The sequence below is a fragment of the Tachypleus tridentatus genome, chromosome 1 (assembly GCF_004210375.1).
Source record: "Tachypleus tridentatus isolate NWPU-2018 chromosome 1, ASM421037v1, whole genome shotgun sequence".
Lineage (NCBI taxonomy): Eukaryota > Metazoa > Arthropoda > Merostomata > Xiphosura > Limulidae > Tachypleus > Tachypleus tridentatus.
In genome coordinates this window covers 57,260,024-57,277,069 of record NC_134825.1, presented here as the reverse complement: position 1 = coordinate 57,277,069, position 17,046 = coordinate 57,260,024, and the positions used below count along the sequence as shown (strand labels likewise).

General features: G+C 31.8%; 1 protein-coding gene across 2 annotated transcripts; it reads left to right on the top strand.

The window, feature by feature from the left end:
• Positions 1-954: 954 nt before the first annotated feature.
• LOC143249349 (uncharacterized) lies at positions 955-16,474 on the top strand. Of its 2 annotated transcripts, none has more exons than XM_076499037.1 (8): positions 955-1,556; positions 2,882-3,193; positions 4,573-4,703; positions 9,579-9,791; positions 10,370-10,442; positions 11,675-11,877; positions 12,792-13,043; positions 13,782-16,474. In XM_076499037.1, the coding sequence occupies exons 2-8, from the start codon at positions 2,910-2,912 to the stop codon at positions 15,518-15,520; spliced, it is 2,895 nt and encodes a 964-aa protein (XP_076355152.1). In that variant the 5' UTR covers positions 955-1,556; positions 2,882-2,909; the 3' UTR covers positions 15,521-16,474. The 2 variants fall into 2 exon arrangements, with proteins under 2 accessions (XP_076355152.1, XP_076355163.1); XM_076499048.1 differs by having other exon boundaries at positions 956-1,556; positions 2,897-3,193.
• Positions 16,475-17,046: the final 572 nt, after the last annotated feature.

Here is a 17,046-nt window from a genome sequence, read left to right as displayed (position 1 = left end):
CTCTCCTTATTAATAAAAGTGTTAATACCCATACCAGTAGTTCGGAAATCCCCTTTACTATCGAAAGCTTTCTTCACGACTTGATACGTAGATAAGTGATATTGAGGAAGAATATCTGTTGGGAACATGTTTCGTTCAGATACACTGGTGTGAGATTACTGTTCCAAACATTTTCACTGTCCTTGAAGTAAAAATTTATCTCAAGACGGCAGGTAAGGGGTGTTACATCTCTTATTAAAATAAAGTAGAGAACAACATTTCGACTTTCTTAGGTCTCTAAAAGTTTAAATACCAGTACCAGCCGTCTTGAGTTATATTATCTAGCTAACATACAACTCAAACCATTGAAAATATGTTGTTTCTTATAGCAAAGCCACATCGGGTAATCTGCTAAAGCCACCGAGGGGAATCGAGCCCTTGATTTCAGCGTTGTAAATCCGTAAACTTACAGCTGTACTAGCGGGCGGCAACATAGAAAATATAGCCCTAAACAAAATTCTTTTTGGCTGTTAAGCCACTTATTATCTTGGTTATCTCAATCTGTAAATTCATAGCGAATTCACAATAAGATGTTTTAATAGATGATGTTAATTTTTTAAACATAACTATTGCGAATTATTATTTAAAATCTATTTGTTTGTTTTTTTAATTTCACGCAAAGCTACTCAGATTACGAGTCGAACTTACCTACCTGGCCATGTCGGGCCAGTAGTTAAAGTCTTAAAACCAAATTGTCTTTTAATATATGATCAGCTTTTTCAGGTCAAATAAAATAAATAATATTCAACAATTTATATTGCTACATTTTAGTACAGAACATAACGATTTAAAAAAAGTTTATATTTAAGATATGTTATTGGATAACAAAAATTAAACTTAGATTTGCTCATTTGAATTATTAAATAGATTCAAATATTTATTGAATTGAATGTTGTGAAATAAAATTGTTTCCACAGAGGGCGAAATCTGTGTGATGTGTTTGGACTATAACTTATGAAAAGAGAAATTTTTTATAAGTTTCAGTTTGTATTAACGTTAATTAAGTAACTATGTATTTAGTTTATTGAGTATGTAAACAAATTATGTGGTTACAAAAATATTACAAAAGTAGTAATTTTAAAAATGTGTTTTTATGAGGAATATTTAAAGAACAGGAAATTACTAAATACCGCTAATATAATGCTAATTGTAATACTACAAAAACTAACGATTGTAGCATCTAAAACAATTTTTAAACAATGAGCTACTTTTAGCCTAATTCTTGAGCATTTTTAGCTTTTCGTTGCAATAGTGCGTGAATTAAAATTTGAGTAAAATACTTTATATTTTGATTATATAATTGTTATTATTATTTTCTTTTCACACGATTATTAAAGTTAAACGTGTTTGGTACAACTATTATGCAAGTACGTATTACTTTCTTACTGTTACTGTTATTATTATACTAAATACGGTCAATAGACTATATGTATTTGAATTGTAATTATTTAAAATACTGGTTCTGGCTAATTTGCTTCTGTCATCGCTGAACTTCATTTGGACTAGAATTTTATAAGGTATGTATATAATCTATTATCCGAAGAAGATGTAAATAAGAACAATTACGCTTCATTTTTTTTAAATGTTAGTGTTACAGTATTGACCAGTTATTACGAAAGATATTTCAATGAAAGTGTTTGTTGTTGTAAGTGTAATTTTATTTTTTAAAATATGATGCAAGTATATATTTAAAATTTTAAAAATTAAGAGAAAGTAGTTGGAATGTACTTGTTAATTTTGCAAAGTTTCTGTAGTATGTATTGCCTATAACTAGAAGAAAGGGTAGCCAATAACCTTTTTTTTTTTGAAGTGGAAGAAGTACTTGTGGTAAGCATAGCAAAAATAAATCATTGTACAACTTTATGCTTAACAACTTACAAACAAATGATTATTGAAGAAGAAACAGAACAAATAAATTGTAAAATACACTTACTAGACCTAAATATGATTTAATTTGTATAAGATGTATAGGTAGGTGCTTGGCAGTGTGTGATTTACCTCCAAGCAATCTGTAACCAACTCTGATGGAGGAGTAAACCATATTATTTCAGCAGCTCATTGATTCACTCATTTTAAGCTTTCCACATCATTGTCCAATTTGCATAAGTGTCTGTAGTTGCCATATATTGTATTAACAAATGTTATTTTATCATATTTTGGGTTATAACATTTGCATATCAAATTGCAGGATTGGTTACTTGATACTTGTTTTACATAAAAATGAACTTAGGAGCATCATTGATATTATATGATAAAAGAAATTTATTTTCGCTGTGAGTTAACTACGTATAATTTAATGTAAATGTTACTGACAACCTTTTCAGACATTCAGATACAGTTTTCGGAAATCTCAAATCAAGAGACTTAATTTTTATAAAATAGAAAATATCCATAATAATAGTTTAATATCTTATTCAAGTGTATACATTTTAGTCATCAGATAATATACACTTTATATATATGTATGTGTGTGTGTTGCACAGAATTTGTGTTATAAGAGTGACTGGAACATTTGTTGTCATTATAATTTTGTCCAGCATGTTTATAAAATGTGGACAATTTCTATATCAAAACTAAATTTCTGTAATAAATGTTTCTGTTTCTTATATCTTATATGACTATAAAAGTAGAAGCTTATATAAAGTTTCTTCCATAACTTATTATAATTTAACTTTCTTGGTAGTCAGTTATAAAAAGTAATATTTTGCATAGAAGCTATATCAATATTGTATGTTTTCCTAAATGTAGAAGTCTTGCATGCTCTTCTTAATTTCATTTTTTTTTCATCAATACTGCTAAATTTTATCTCAAGACAGTTTGGTTTATTATTCCATTTATCCAGTTTCTCATGTCCCAGACAGTTCACAGATATGGAAGACATTCACATATGTGGAGCGTGTAAAACTCGATTTTCAGATATAGAAGAATTTTTGTTACACAAACAGCACCATTGTCATGTACAAAAGGAAAGGCTTCGTACCTCAGGCACGGTCCTACCTCCAACCCAACAAGAAGTGAGTAGTGTAGTTTCTGCAATAAATACGTCTCAAGAATCGGACCTTCCAGGCTTTATGTTACCTGAGCAGTCATTAAATCATCATTCTTGTGATGCTGCTGTTAGTGAAACTGTGCATAGTGAAAATAATTCCATTAGGTACGTATGCTTGTGTGCATGAACACTAACAGTATTTTGTTTATTTTCTATGACAATCTTTTATTTTCAAAAGTTTCATAAATAATAAGAACAACAACAAAAGTTTTCTTAGTGTTAATAATACTACTTATGTATAATTGTTTCTGTTTCTTTTGACTAACACAGTAGTGTGATTAATAGCTACCTACAATTTATCTGCAATGTTATTAAGATTCTACTTTGTATTATAACCTAAATATGAAAAATTAATCTATTTGGAGTATTGTGTTACTCTTAGTTGTACTTATATTGACTTTAACACTGTTTATTCATGTATTCAGATAGTCATCTTTTGGTAACATGGTTGATGTTTTTGAAGTTGTGATTATGTTCTCCAGAGAACATAACATATCTTTTGATGAAGTTTTTAATACACTGTAACCTTTTTTATCAGTATTTTTAATAATCTGTATTGATAATATTGAAAGACATTAGCTGATTTACCAAATTAAGCATGGAACTAAACAGTTGTGTTGTAAAGTATGTTCTTGTGATGCTTAATTTCATTCTTAAGGCTGCATAACATCTCAAAGTATAGATATGTTAGAGGAGGTCTGAATTATCTGGTTTTATGTGAGTAATTTGTTTTATTTTTCTATATTTCATTGTTCTGTAGAAGGTCTTCAGTCCTTGGTTAAAAGATTGCTTTAATAGAGATATTTGTGTATTTAATTAACATTCTTGCATCATACTTTATCAATAATTTCATGTGTACTTTAAAAACTTAGTTCTACAACATGTACATGTTTATATTACACTCATTTGTATTTAACTGTTATCAGTAAATATTTTATTAATGCAAGGCACCTATAAAGAGAAAATGTGATTAAGGATAGCTAAACAGTTATTTTTCAAGATTAAAAAATAAATGCATCGTCATTTGCAATGTAGTGCAGAACCATTCTGGGTTAGTTTCTGAAAATTACTTTTACACTTGAAGTAATTGTGTATATTTTTTTCATGTTTGAACTGTTTAATGTATACATTGATACACCAGTTTTGTAGATATTTATAGGTAGCTACTGTAGAGGCTTAGTTGACTTAAATATATCTTTTTGTAGGAAAAAGAATATACTTTTTTAGAATGCATTTTTGTTAGGTAATAAGTCCTTTTCAGGAAATTATAGAAAAATTTTTTATGCCTTGTGCATAGGGTTCATTTTACTGAATGTTTGAGATAGCAGAGTTTTGTACTGCACAATTAAAAAGGAGAGAAAGCTATTTAGCAAATATCTTCAATCATTTTTATTTTTATAAAAGTAAAATTTATTATTTAATATGAAGACAGGAATATGTATTCCTAAAATAATATTTAAATTTTATATTTTCTCCCTAAAAAGTGTGGGTAGCATTACACAGAATCATGATACAGTTATACAACCACTCTACACCACCTCGTTCATCCTCCCTGCAAGTATTGGAATGTTGGGGACTGATACTACTGTAACAAAAGTAACTTGTACAGTACAAGGTAAGTACAGCTATTTATTTTAAAACTTTTATTGATCATATGATGAAAGTTAATGTAGTTTAATAGAATTTCATTTAAGATGAAGAGAGTACTGTATGAGGAACTAAAACTTCAATAACATTATTGAATGCTTGGCTTATATATTGAAAAATCTGGTGTCTCATCTCAGTCATTGCAAAATTTTTTTAATGATTTTTGGGACACAGCTTGCTGGTTGTCTTATACAGATTAAATTTCTTTTAACCTGTACTTATCTTGTTAGCTTAAAGAGTAATTCCTACTTTAAGCACAATATATTGAAAGTTTAAATGATAAAACAGTGGGTTCTATAATATACCATGAACTTTCCATTTAAATGCTTTTTTTATAAATGAGAGAAATATATTTCTTTGAAAATAAATTGTATAATATTTTCACAAGGAAACTGAATCAGTAGCATACCTAGTGCTTAACTGGCTTTCAAACTGTGAATGTAAATGATTTTTCATCCTGGTTTTTAGTAATGTATTGGAATATATTTTACATTTAAATGTGTGGAGATGCTCATCAATTGGTAAATTTTGGACACTACAACTTTGTTAATGGGCACCATGTTAGCAGTTTGTATAAAGTCTCATGTAATAATTCTTGATAATTTGTTATGTATAGTTTAACTCGTTAACCATATGGTCTTTTTTTTTGTTGTTAAAGTATGTCTGTGATTGCTCTTATAATATTTTGTGAACATTCAGTAAACTGCTTTAAGTCCTGCATTTTGGTGAAGTACTCTACTAAGATTTATTTGAAATAATGTATTAAACAGCAGTAAAAAAGTAATTACTTCATTATAGTAGTGGTTTTATGAGCTTGAATATGAAAGTCATCTCTCAGGGGTTTCTTTTCATGTTATATGAGGTGTTTTATGTGCAGCAATTGAAACTTGGGATTTCTCTTGAATTAAAACTTAAGCTTTTTCCACTTGCATTCACATGTGATGCTTTTAGTTGTCACATACAGGGCTGTTGAGAGATTTTATCACAATATGAAGGGACTCATCCTATTATTTCTTTCCCCACATTCTTTGTTCCTGGTACCTTTTTCCTTCCTTATGGCTTGAAATCCTTCTACAAACTTGCTTATGCTTGAGGAGATACAAGATTTTCTGTCTCTATATGTTGTTGCACCTGTTCATCATCTTTCTCCAAGCTTTTGGAGTTGTTTGTTGTCAGCATGCCAAACCAGAAGCCAGCACTAGGTTTGTCTCATCTGAATCTAATTTCCAATTTGTCCCATTTTACCCTGGAGTCATTTCCACTGTCAGGTGGGCTTTTTCTTTACATTTATTGATGTCAAAGAGGAATGTTGAGAATGTTTCTTTGCATATCCCAGTATTTCATCATAGGAATCGTCTCTATGGTCTATTCTACATGGGGTGGTTTCTCTGTTTTGCACATTTGCCCTTTGGACTTGCTTTGGTCCCATACATGTTGTCAACATTTAGAGCATTTGTTCATCACTTATGTGCTCTTGGATTGCATTTTCCTTTCTTTGGTCAACTGGCTATTGTTCCAAACAGGAGTCTGCCTGTTACCCTGTAGGCAGCTATAAAGATTTGTTAATCAAGTTGGAGATGTTCTTCTCATGACCTACTCGATATCTTACCCATTTGAGTATTTTTATTTTTATACATGCATCTCACTTGGGTCCATCCTTCTTTTCTTCAACCTTATTGATGGGTTTTCAATTTGATTACAGCTTGCAAAATTGTATCTTCTTTGGGGATGTGATTTTCCATGGTAGCCCTTATCTCTTCAAGTCAGGCTCATACATGGACTTTTCAGAGCTAGTGGAATTTTTCAGGGATGGGATCCTTTGTTGGCACTTATTATTTTTCCTCCTACCCATATCTTTGATTAGTGATGGTGGTTAGATATGATTTGCATTTCAGCAGTGCCTTACTTCCTCCTCCTCATTCAGTTTTCCACATTTCATGCACACATCCCTCCAAGGATGGGCATGTGAGCTGATTAACTGGAAGATTTGAGGTTTTTGATCTGTATTCAAGATATTTTATCCTGTCAGTGTACTGGAGTTCTTCACTTTGGTTCATGTTTGTTTCATTATCTTTGTCTGGCAAGAAGTGATCTGATAAAGATCCATTCTCACTTTTGTGGTTGCTTATCTCAATCACCTATTCTCTATCCTTCTGTATTCATACATTGGAGTTTCTTTTTGTGCTGATGCACTTGATATTCCTGTCATTGCATGTTGTGTTCTGGATACTTTTGCTGTTGTTGTAGATCGGATTTCTTGCCAAACAACAGTTATACGATGGAGTGGTCTCTCAGTTCTTTTCTTTTTAAGTAGCTTTGACCTCAGTGAAGTATACCTCACATTGAAACTTTTGCTATGTCCCTTCACCACAAATTGCCTTGGTTTTGGTATGCAGTTCCTTGTTTTCTTGCTTTAGTCATCAGTGTTTTAAGCCAGGTTTGGACCTAAACATTGTTTATCCTCCCATTCTTCTTCTTCTCTGGGTGCTTTTACTCTTCCTTGACAATCCATGTTCAGTCCTTCTAGTAGCCATGTTTTTAGGCTATCTCAGCTGTTGTTGCTATGGCTTCTCCAGCTCTAAATGTTTCACCATTACCTTTTTCTCTGGCTCTGTTCTTTTCACCACTGTAACTCACCAATGTTTCACCAGATTTTTCTGTTATCTGTCTTCATGCCTAGTTTTTGTCTGGTCAATGATGTGGTGATCAGGTGTTTCTCAATGGTTAGCTTCTCTTATGGCTTGTTTCATTCACCCTTCCTACATGAAAGTTTCTTAACACAAGTGGAGTTTTTCTGTCATTGGTTTCCCAGTTCACGGTTTTTCTCCGATAAACCCAATGTTCTTAGCCATACAGATTTTCTTTCTTGACTTTTGAATTGGGGGTTTTGTGTCTCCTCGATCTTGGACTTTTGGACTTTCTGTGCAGCACCTTTTATTTTTCTTGATCCTGCAGCTATTTACTTGTTATACACTTTACATTTTGATGTTTTCATTCCATATTTGTTGTTCATCACAGTGGGCTGCTCTTCCAGTGGGGATATTAATGTAGTCCTGTACTGCTTCATTTTATCTATGTTTGAACTACTCTTCTAGTGCATCTTGTTTCACCTTTCTTTATGTTTGTCTTCATTCTTTTAGTTGGTTGTGGATATTAGTAGCCTGCATATTTTCCATTTTCGTTTCACTTACTCTTTATCCTTCTATATATCCGCTCCTTTCTCCAGATCAGTTTTCCTTTCTAAAACTTAAATATCTTGTGGGGATAACTTCTCTCTTATTCTACTTTCCCTTCCTTCTGGTGCATACCTTTTTCCTTGTTTCAATCTGAAAATACTTCTGTGTTGTTTACTTTATTTTCTCTGTTCCATTGCTTTCATGACTTCCTTTTGTGGTGTCCATTTCCTCCTCTTTCTTTCTTAGTGACCTTTTTCTGTTCATGGTCTTTCTCCCTTGCCATTTGGTTTTGCTTTTCATTCAGTCTCCCTGTGACTAAGTTTTTGATTTAGAGTAAAACCAATCAATATAACTTCTCACACATGTATTACAAATGTCTATATTCCTCCCTCATTTATGTTCTCTCAGTGTCGTAGGTAATTGCAAATTATTACTGTTCCTTCTCTTCCTCTATCCCTTGATGTTTCTTATCCCAAAGATGTTAATGTGCTTCAGGTGATTGTGGTCAATTTGACTTTTGTGAGAGATGATTTGCATTATGTATACATCTTTTTGATACTTGATATTTGGTTTATTTACCAATCTATTAATTTATTATATTTATGTGTGCCCAATTCATGAGTTGGAGATTACTAGATTTCCCTTGGTTTTATGAACTTGAATTGAAGAAGGTATGATCCTATTTTCTACCACCACATGGATGTCACTTCTTCTTGGCTTGGGTTTTGGATTGTATTCAACTTGCTGGTATCATGATCTTTTTTCCTACCCCATGTGGATACTGTTATCTGGTAGTTGGGTTTTGAATTGCATTTGGCTTACCAATGGTATAATACTCATTTTATCCTTGCATGAATTTTGGTTTGTAGCAGGATGTATTTGACTTGCCATGCATTGTACATTGAGTCCTAGCCACTCAATACCTAAGGATACATCCTTTTAATTTAACACACTTTTATATTTTTCGAGATTGAGTTTCACAAATTTTATGTGATTTGTATCACTTTCCAACCACAGTTCTCTTCCAGTTGGTTGTACTTCTCTGTTTTCCACTCATAAATGTGACAACTGGTTCAGAAGTGGTGCAATTCCCCACATCAGATCTTAGAATATGACTGTCTCATCTTAGGGAGTGTCCTTTGGATGTTTCTTTCTTTCCCTTGCACCAGTTCATCCCCTTATACATTATGGGATTCTAGCTATTAATGGGAGCAGAGGTAATGTACTGTATCAGAAGATATAATTTTCCTACAATGAAGATATATTTTGTACCTAACTTCCCCACTGAAAATCAGTGTTTCCATCTTCTACCAAAACTCAAAGTGATAATTTGGTAGAATTAAATAGAAAGAGTTACGTGTGTCATGAGAGTATGCGATACTTTTATTGGTGGGGGGTTGACACATGATGATTTGCATAGAGATGCACTGGAATTGGTCACTTCCAATGGAGGGGAGATAAAAGGTTTGTAGCATGTGCAAAATTTGTTTTGTATATAAAGTGCAACACTGAACAAGAATATCTATTTATTTGAAATATATTGGAAATACATTTTCAGTGTAGGAAAATTATAACATCTATGCAAATGCCCTTTTAAATTTTCTAAAGAGTTTTGTATATGACACACATTTAGCTATGAATAAAACCAGTTTTGTTATATTTTGCAGGAAAAGCTCCTCAGGTTAAGAAATACAAATGCTTATATGAGGATTGTAAGTTCACTTCAGCTTATTCAAAGGACTACTGTCGACATCAGCGAATCCATTCAGGAGAAAAACCATTTTCTTGTCAGCTGTGTGGAAAACGTTTTAGTAGATCAGATAAAGTTAAGGCACATCAAAGAACCCACACAAAGGAAAGGCCTTTTAAATGTCCTAACTGTAAGCTGTGCTTTTATGATTTTTTTTAATAGGATTGTATTATTTTCTTAGAGATATGGAAGCAATGAACTGTCTGTACACTTTGGTAAAAAATATGTTTTAACATGGAAGATAGGGACATGAATAAAGGAAATATTTTATAAGTAGCAAAAAGGATTTAATAATTAAGTAATAAATCCAAATTTAGATGTTAATGGATTAAATATTACATTTTTTTTTCAAATTTATTTTGCATTTTAACCTTTGTACTGTGTTACATATTTCTAATTTTAAAATATATTCAAGCATATTGTGGGGCATGAAATAATGTAAAACGCTATAGTCTTTTATTAATTTATGAGGTCAATATTTATTCACTCACTGGTATTAATTTGTGAAGAAAGATAGAATTTAGTCTTAACTATATGTGAGTTAGATTTTAGTTGGCAGAATTGTTGGTGTTTAGTAAAAAGTGTCAAGATTACTTGTATTTCAACATGTTATTGATTAGTGATATGTTACTTAAACAAAAGAAGAAACTTCCTTAGTTTCAACTATCAATTTATGAAAGTTGCAAGTAATTTCATTTATTTTTACAGGTGATTATGCAGCTAAAGATAGAGGCAGTTTAACAAAACATCTTCGTACCCACACAGATGAAAGACCACATAAGTAAGGGCTGTTATCAACATACACAAGTTTAATTTAATATTTTGTTTTTAAAATTTCTATTAGCTGAAACAGAAACTTCAATCTCCAACTACAGAGGTTTAGGATATTATGTTAAAATGATTTTGGAACTTCACCATGCTGTTCAAGTCCATTGTTACTATACACCACTAGTCATGTTCTATCTGACAGCTATGCATTTTAACATAGTTCTGCAATATATTTTCCATTGCATAAGGATCAAGTGGAAGACTGCCATGTCAAAAATACATGTTTCTTCCCAGCATCCTTTTCATATTCAGTGCAAGGACAACAGTTTCCCAGTACATAACAATCCAATCACAGAAATTCATATGCATTGCATCTTGTGGCTGAAATGGTATGTCTTTGTTTAGAATAATACAAATACTTGTTTCATTCTGCAGCTGCTTGAGGTATGTTATGGTTGAATAGATATCTCATGGAAGCAAACTTTTGTTAGTTTTCCAGGTAGAGAGCTTTCTTATTTATATTACACACTTGATATTTGGGGCATATAAACATTTTTCCTCTCATCTTTGTTTTTATGGAGCTGTTACAAGATCATAATCCCAGCTCGGAGTACATCTTCTTGCAGGTTTTTTTTTTCTAGATGGTAATAATGTTGCAAGTTGGAACACATTCCTTTAATTTCAACTGCTTTTAACACATTTCTTGTATCTGAATGTATGAACTGTTACCTACTCTTCTTTGAAGCAATCAGTTTTCAGTAGAAGAAAATTACTTACAAAAAATGGTAAACATTGTCAAAATGTAGTTCTGATACACTCTGCTTCATTATGACTTTGTATTGGTTGAGTTTATTATGCAAGTGTTGATTTGTGTATTCAAAATTATTTTGGTAAAAGTTACTCAACCCTCTGCAGAAGACTTTTAGTAAGCATATAAAGTTTTGAGAATGCTGGTTGCTTTATATGCTGAAAACAATTTCAAAATTTGAAGTGACAATGTCATTTTGTAAAAAACTTCTCACTGTTTATTTTTTGCTATTAAAGAATGTTAGTTTTCTCTATCTCTTACATTAATTGAAGTAACTTTTTGGGGTAATTTTGTTTTTTCGTGCAGATTATTTAATCTTTTATAAAGAAAATCATGAATTTTGTCACAGCAGTTCCCATTTGTATTGGGGACAATGTACTACTATTTTCTCTTAAAAGTTAACTTGTCCTTTTAGTTATATATTTTTAATGACTTAGGTGCCAGATTTGTCCATATGCATGTCGTCGATCAAGTCAGCTGGCAGTTCATTTACGTACTCATACGGGAGATAGTCCTTTTTACTGTGTCATCTGTGAAACTAAGTTTAAAATAAATTCAGACCTGAAGCGGCACATGAGGATTCACACAGGGGAGAAGCCTTTCAAATGTGATTTGTGTAATTATCGTTGTGCAATAAAAGGTAAAGACTTCATTTGAGGATATAGATTATCACTAAAACACTTAAAGGGGCTGAGTGATTGATAAATTTTATGTATTTTACTACAGCTCGGTAAAAATAGTTGTTTTAGGTAATGCCCTGTATTTTTATAAAATTAGATTAACTGAACATTTCAACCATAATAGTAACATTACCTAAACAAATTGTAGAATTGCCTAAGGTGAGCTTTCTAATTAGTTAAACTAATTAGTTTAATTTTATTAAGAAAGTTTTGCAAGAAGTATGAATGCAACTGCATAAAAGTTGCATCCATATGGTTGTATGGTATCTTAAAATTTGTGTGTGTAAATGTTAAATACATAAATGTTTAATATTTTTAATATACCTGAGGAAAAGTACATTTGATAAAATATTCAATATTAGTTGTGCTTCTTGTGTGTGCTATTGAGTGATATACCCCTAATCTCAGTTGAACATGTAGTTTTGAAAATAAAATAATGTTTGTACTTCATTCGGTGCATAAACTTGTTTATTTTCTTATTTAACCAGGATTGCAAATGTGAAATTGTTATAATAGAGCCTAACAACCAATGTGAAACAGAAAATAATTCTCCTTAATTTTCTGTTCTACCCCTCTTAAAACAATGTTGTATTCAAGGCTTTAAGGAACCTTATACTTCAATTCTTTGCATTGGAAATGCATTGTTAATGAGCTTAGGACGTACTTGTGCATAAACATTACTCAATGTGATTACTTTTACTTATATAAATCTACCAATGTATTTTGTAGCTAATTGAACATCATAGCTAAGTACAATGTGGACAGACTAAAGCAGGATAGTTTTATTTTTATCTGACTATTAAATGTTTTTATTTTCATATTCAAAATTTTTTTTTGAGATGTTATATATAATCTTGTGTTTTTATTCACTCAGCAAATTTAAAAACCCACATAAGAGTGAACCATTGTACAGACAATCCATTGAAATGTTCAAGTTGTAATTTTACCACTCCCTCTCGCCGAGCCCTCAGGGAGCATGAACGTGAGCATAATGAAAAGTCTCAGCGATGCAGCCAGTGCAACTATACAGCTTCCACTCGCTCAGCCTTGAAAATACATGTGAGGATTCACTGTGAGGATAAACCATTTAAATGTGACCACTGTTCATACAGTTCAAAGCAGTTATGTAAGTCAATAATTAGTTCATTAATTAATATTAAAACAATTTGCAACCTACAAATTAAAAAGAAATAGTGTTTGTATGGTTTAGATTTGCCCATTCATTCATTATTCATGTTTTATTAGTGTTGTTACAGATAGTATTTTTAAATAACAAAATAATAGCTATGTCACTAGATTGACTTGCCAGGTAATATTTTTCTTACATCAGGAAAACACACAGATTTAAGAAGTTTTAATATAAATGATAAAATCCTATAAACCAAGCACTTTCATTTCCACTTTGTTGCACCAAAAGTGAGACACTTATCAGTACATTAGAAATATACAGAAACATTTCCTGGAAGCTCAGGTGAACTTTCATGATGCAATTCAACTACCTTTATATATCATTTATTCAGACCACCATTTCCAGTTTACCCCTGAAGAAAGAAAGCTCCATCTTTCAAGAGCTCTAGGGTTATAGGGTTTTTTCATTTTTTGTGGGATGTGTTACTCTTTTAAATATTCTTCTAATGATTGTTTGAAAGAAACAAACTAACTAAAAGTGTGGTTAACTTTTTGCAAAATAAACACTAGTTTCTTACCCTTTAAAGAAAACATTAACATTTTTTTTGAGGGTAGGTGATGCACTTGTCCTCACTACATTAGCATTGAGAATGAAATTTTGTTTTAGTTCTTTAATATACACCAACTTATGTTCTTAAAGGTGGTTTAAAAAATGCTTAATTTATTGTATAATTAGGTAATGTACGATTCCACATAAAGAAGAAACACCCTGATAAACTTGAAAGAGGCTCAAGTAAAAAGACAATTGGTCAAAAGCATGTGACAACTCCTTCATCAACCAAAACACAGAAAAATGGAAAGGTGTTAGGCAACAGAGCATTCAGATGTGATAAATGTGAAGCAAGTTTTGCTAGAAAAGATTCTTACCAAAGTCACTTGAGGCATCACAGGAGTTGTGAAACTTTAATTCAACAAACTGTTGTACCTTTAATTAGTACCTCCTCAACTCTAGTTTCTTCCAGCAATGTGATAACCACAAGCACTTCTCCAAGTAGTTTACCAAGTTCTCATGTTGTGCAAAACTCATCTACCAGTCATCAGAACTGCATTATCACTCAAGCCACAAGTCAGAATTTAACACCTCAATTTCAGACAGTTAACTCTTATCCTTCTTTAAAGTTTTCTCATAGTGTGGTCTCAGGAATGCCATTAGAAGTCCAAGACTCCATTCATTCCAGTAATGGAACACCAGTTTTTGTTATTCCTGCTTCTGATAACAATGGAACTCTGTTGTTTCGGTCTGGTAGTTCTCCACACGAACAGTCATCTCAAGAGAAATCTGTTAGTTCAACATCATATCAACAAAGTCAAGAACCAGCTTTTCCAATAGGGGAAAGGATTACAAGTCAGTTTAACTTTAATATGCCAAATGCTGTTAATTTTAGTAACTTTCCTATACAAGGAAACCAAGCTAAATCAATTGAAGACTTAAGAAAAGATCAATCTGATTGTATTTGTTCACAGAGTTCACTTCTGTCTGAAGGGTGTTGTGACACAAACATTGTGACCCCACATTCTACTGTTTCTGACAGTCATGGGAGTAATTCCACAACTACATGGGCAGGAAGTTCTCCACCTTCTCAGGTGTTTCATGTGGACAGTTCTACTTCAGATGTTACAAGTACTGGGGTTATGGTTCAACATGGTAGTTTGGAGTCTGGATCAACTATCTTATGTCAGGTTCAAACTGAAGGTGGAGGGTCTGTAATCATTCCTCTGCTGCCATTTAATCAAGGAAGAGTTTCAAGAGCAACAGAGCCTGGGCTTCTGATTCAGCAGTGTACAGAAGCTTCTGGTCTGAATCAGCAACCTCTGCTCCAGATTGCACCCAATGTACAGTATTTGGTTTCACATTCAATTGGTTCAGGTATCCATTCAGATCAAGCTGTTCACTTGGATGTTGCTGGGATTAATTTTCCAACCAGTAATATTTCATCCAGTCCTTTGCAAGTAGCTAGCGGTATTCCTTTAGCTTCACTTTCATCTGTTGAAGTGGCAGAGCACACAAGTATAAGTAATGGCATTTCAGGACAGACTGGAACAGATCTCGATAAAGTGCAAAATTCCAAGTCTTTGGAAAGCATGAGAGTTCATATGTTTGCTAATGGCCAAACTCTGAACACAAATCATTTAGTAAACTCTCAAAACATTTCTCAACCAGTGATTTTAGCTTCACCACCATCTCTCAGCAATCCTGATATTCCAGGAATAGTTCTTCAGGCAGCACCAAACCTTCAAAGCATCACTAATGTCACTACAATTCCATTAGAAACAGTAACTTTTCACAATAGCATAGAAGGTGCCACAGAAGATAATCACAATTCTTCAGAAACTGCTTGTGTTTTATCATCATCCTCACTAAAGTCCAACTCCTTAGTTTCTGTTGGACATATTGCAGACAGTCATACTGTGTGATAATAATAAGACTGTTCTGTCAAACGTCAATATAAACAAGTTTTTTCTGTACAGTATTTTTTAAGAAAATATGGTTTTACCTTTGAGTCTTTTCTAATAATCATGGGTATGTTAAAAAAGGGTTATTAGATTTACTTAAATATGTTTAATTCCTTGTTGTGCATAGAAGCAACTAAAAAAGTGGATATACAGTTGAAAACAAACAGGAAAAACATTTCTAATAATTTTTGGAAACTCTTTTTGTATTAAATAAAACAATCATTACACAAAAATTTTTGTTTTGAATTAAAGTTGGATTAATTTTTCAAATTATCTCCCTGTATTTTAAACATGGAATTAAAGTTATGTATGATCCGTTTCTTTTCCTGGAATTATCTTAATATTTTACTTTTTAAAATATAAGATGCAATAATTACTGAAATATTCTGTTTCTGAGAGTTGATCTCACACTATCTTTTTTATGCATGTAACTGAAAAATGAACATTTGGGACATTGCCATCTATTATCTGACAAAAAATGAGAAGTTATTTTAGTTTCAGATCAGAATGTTATGTAACAATTTGTTTATGAATATCGTATTGCTTTAAACATTGATTCCTTGAGAAAAAGTTTGATTTCATCATATTTATGTAAATGTTACATTATAGATTTTTGCATGATTTCCACAAACGTGTTTGTTTTGAAGAACTCATCTTACATCGTTATGTTAATGCTGCAAATAGTTATAACAGCAATGCTGTGGTTCAATATGTAATGTAGAACCAACTGAGAATATTAAGTCAGTGAGAATTTTCTATGCACTTGTGACCTATCAAGATTATTTACAAATTTGGTATGGGTTGTCTCAGTATGAAAATAACCAAATTTTTTTTTCAAATGTGAAGTTATTGAAATGTATAATGTTATATTTATATCAATCATAATGGCTGAACTAGATAAAACTGTTTACTACATACACCTGTTTTTGTTCAGTTATTCTGAGTGGTATGTGTGTAGATTATTTTGTGATTTTGTTATACATGCATTCTCTATCTTATATACACTGACTGTCAGAAATCACATCTTTCCATAATACTTAATCTATTGCAATATGCTACTCATTTACAATACTTTAGGTGGTGATTATTATCAGTGATAACATAGGTGGTGGATAACCTTTTTCTCATTTCATCTTCCATTTATATGAAATTGAGACTGGTAATGCTACCAGAGTTCCCACCTACTACCATGTTTTATAAGGTTTTTAATACTTTAAGACTGAATTATTATTTGCTACTTGCCATGCAAATTTATTATTTGAAATGTATAAGTTTTAGACTGTATTTTAATGTTTAATAACCATTATTTAAGGTACATAGAAGTGTAATATAGAATTACTATTATTGTTCATCAGTTATCAGTTGTAACTCAACTCTCACTAAAAGTATGCAAAAACTAAATTGAGAGTGAAATGAAACAAAAGCATATTGTTTAAAAACAGTAAGACTGAAATATTACACATTAAATAAAATGGACAAGAGTTAAA

Excerpts from the sequence above, each read along its gene's own strand:
- LOC143249349 (XM_076499037.1), top strand. The coding sequence starts at position 2,910 with ATGGAAGACATTCACATATGTGGAGCGTGTAAAACTCGATTTTCAGAT. Across the intron at positions 10,443-11,674 it reads ACAGATGAAAGACCACATAA|GTGCCAGATTTGTCCATATG; the intron begins GTAAGGGCTGTT and ends TTAATGACTTAG. Across the intron at positions 11,878-12,791 it reads TTATCGTTGTGCAATAAAAG|CAAATTTAAAAACCCACATA; the intron begins GTAAAGACTTCA and ends TTATTCACTCAG.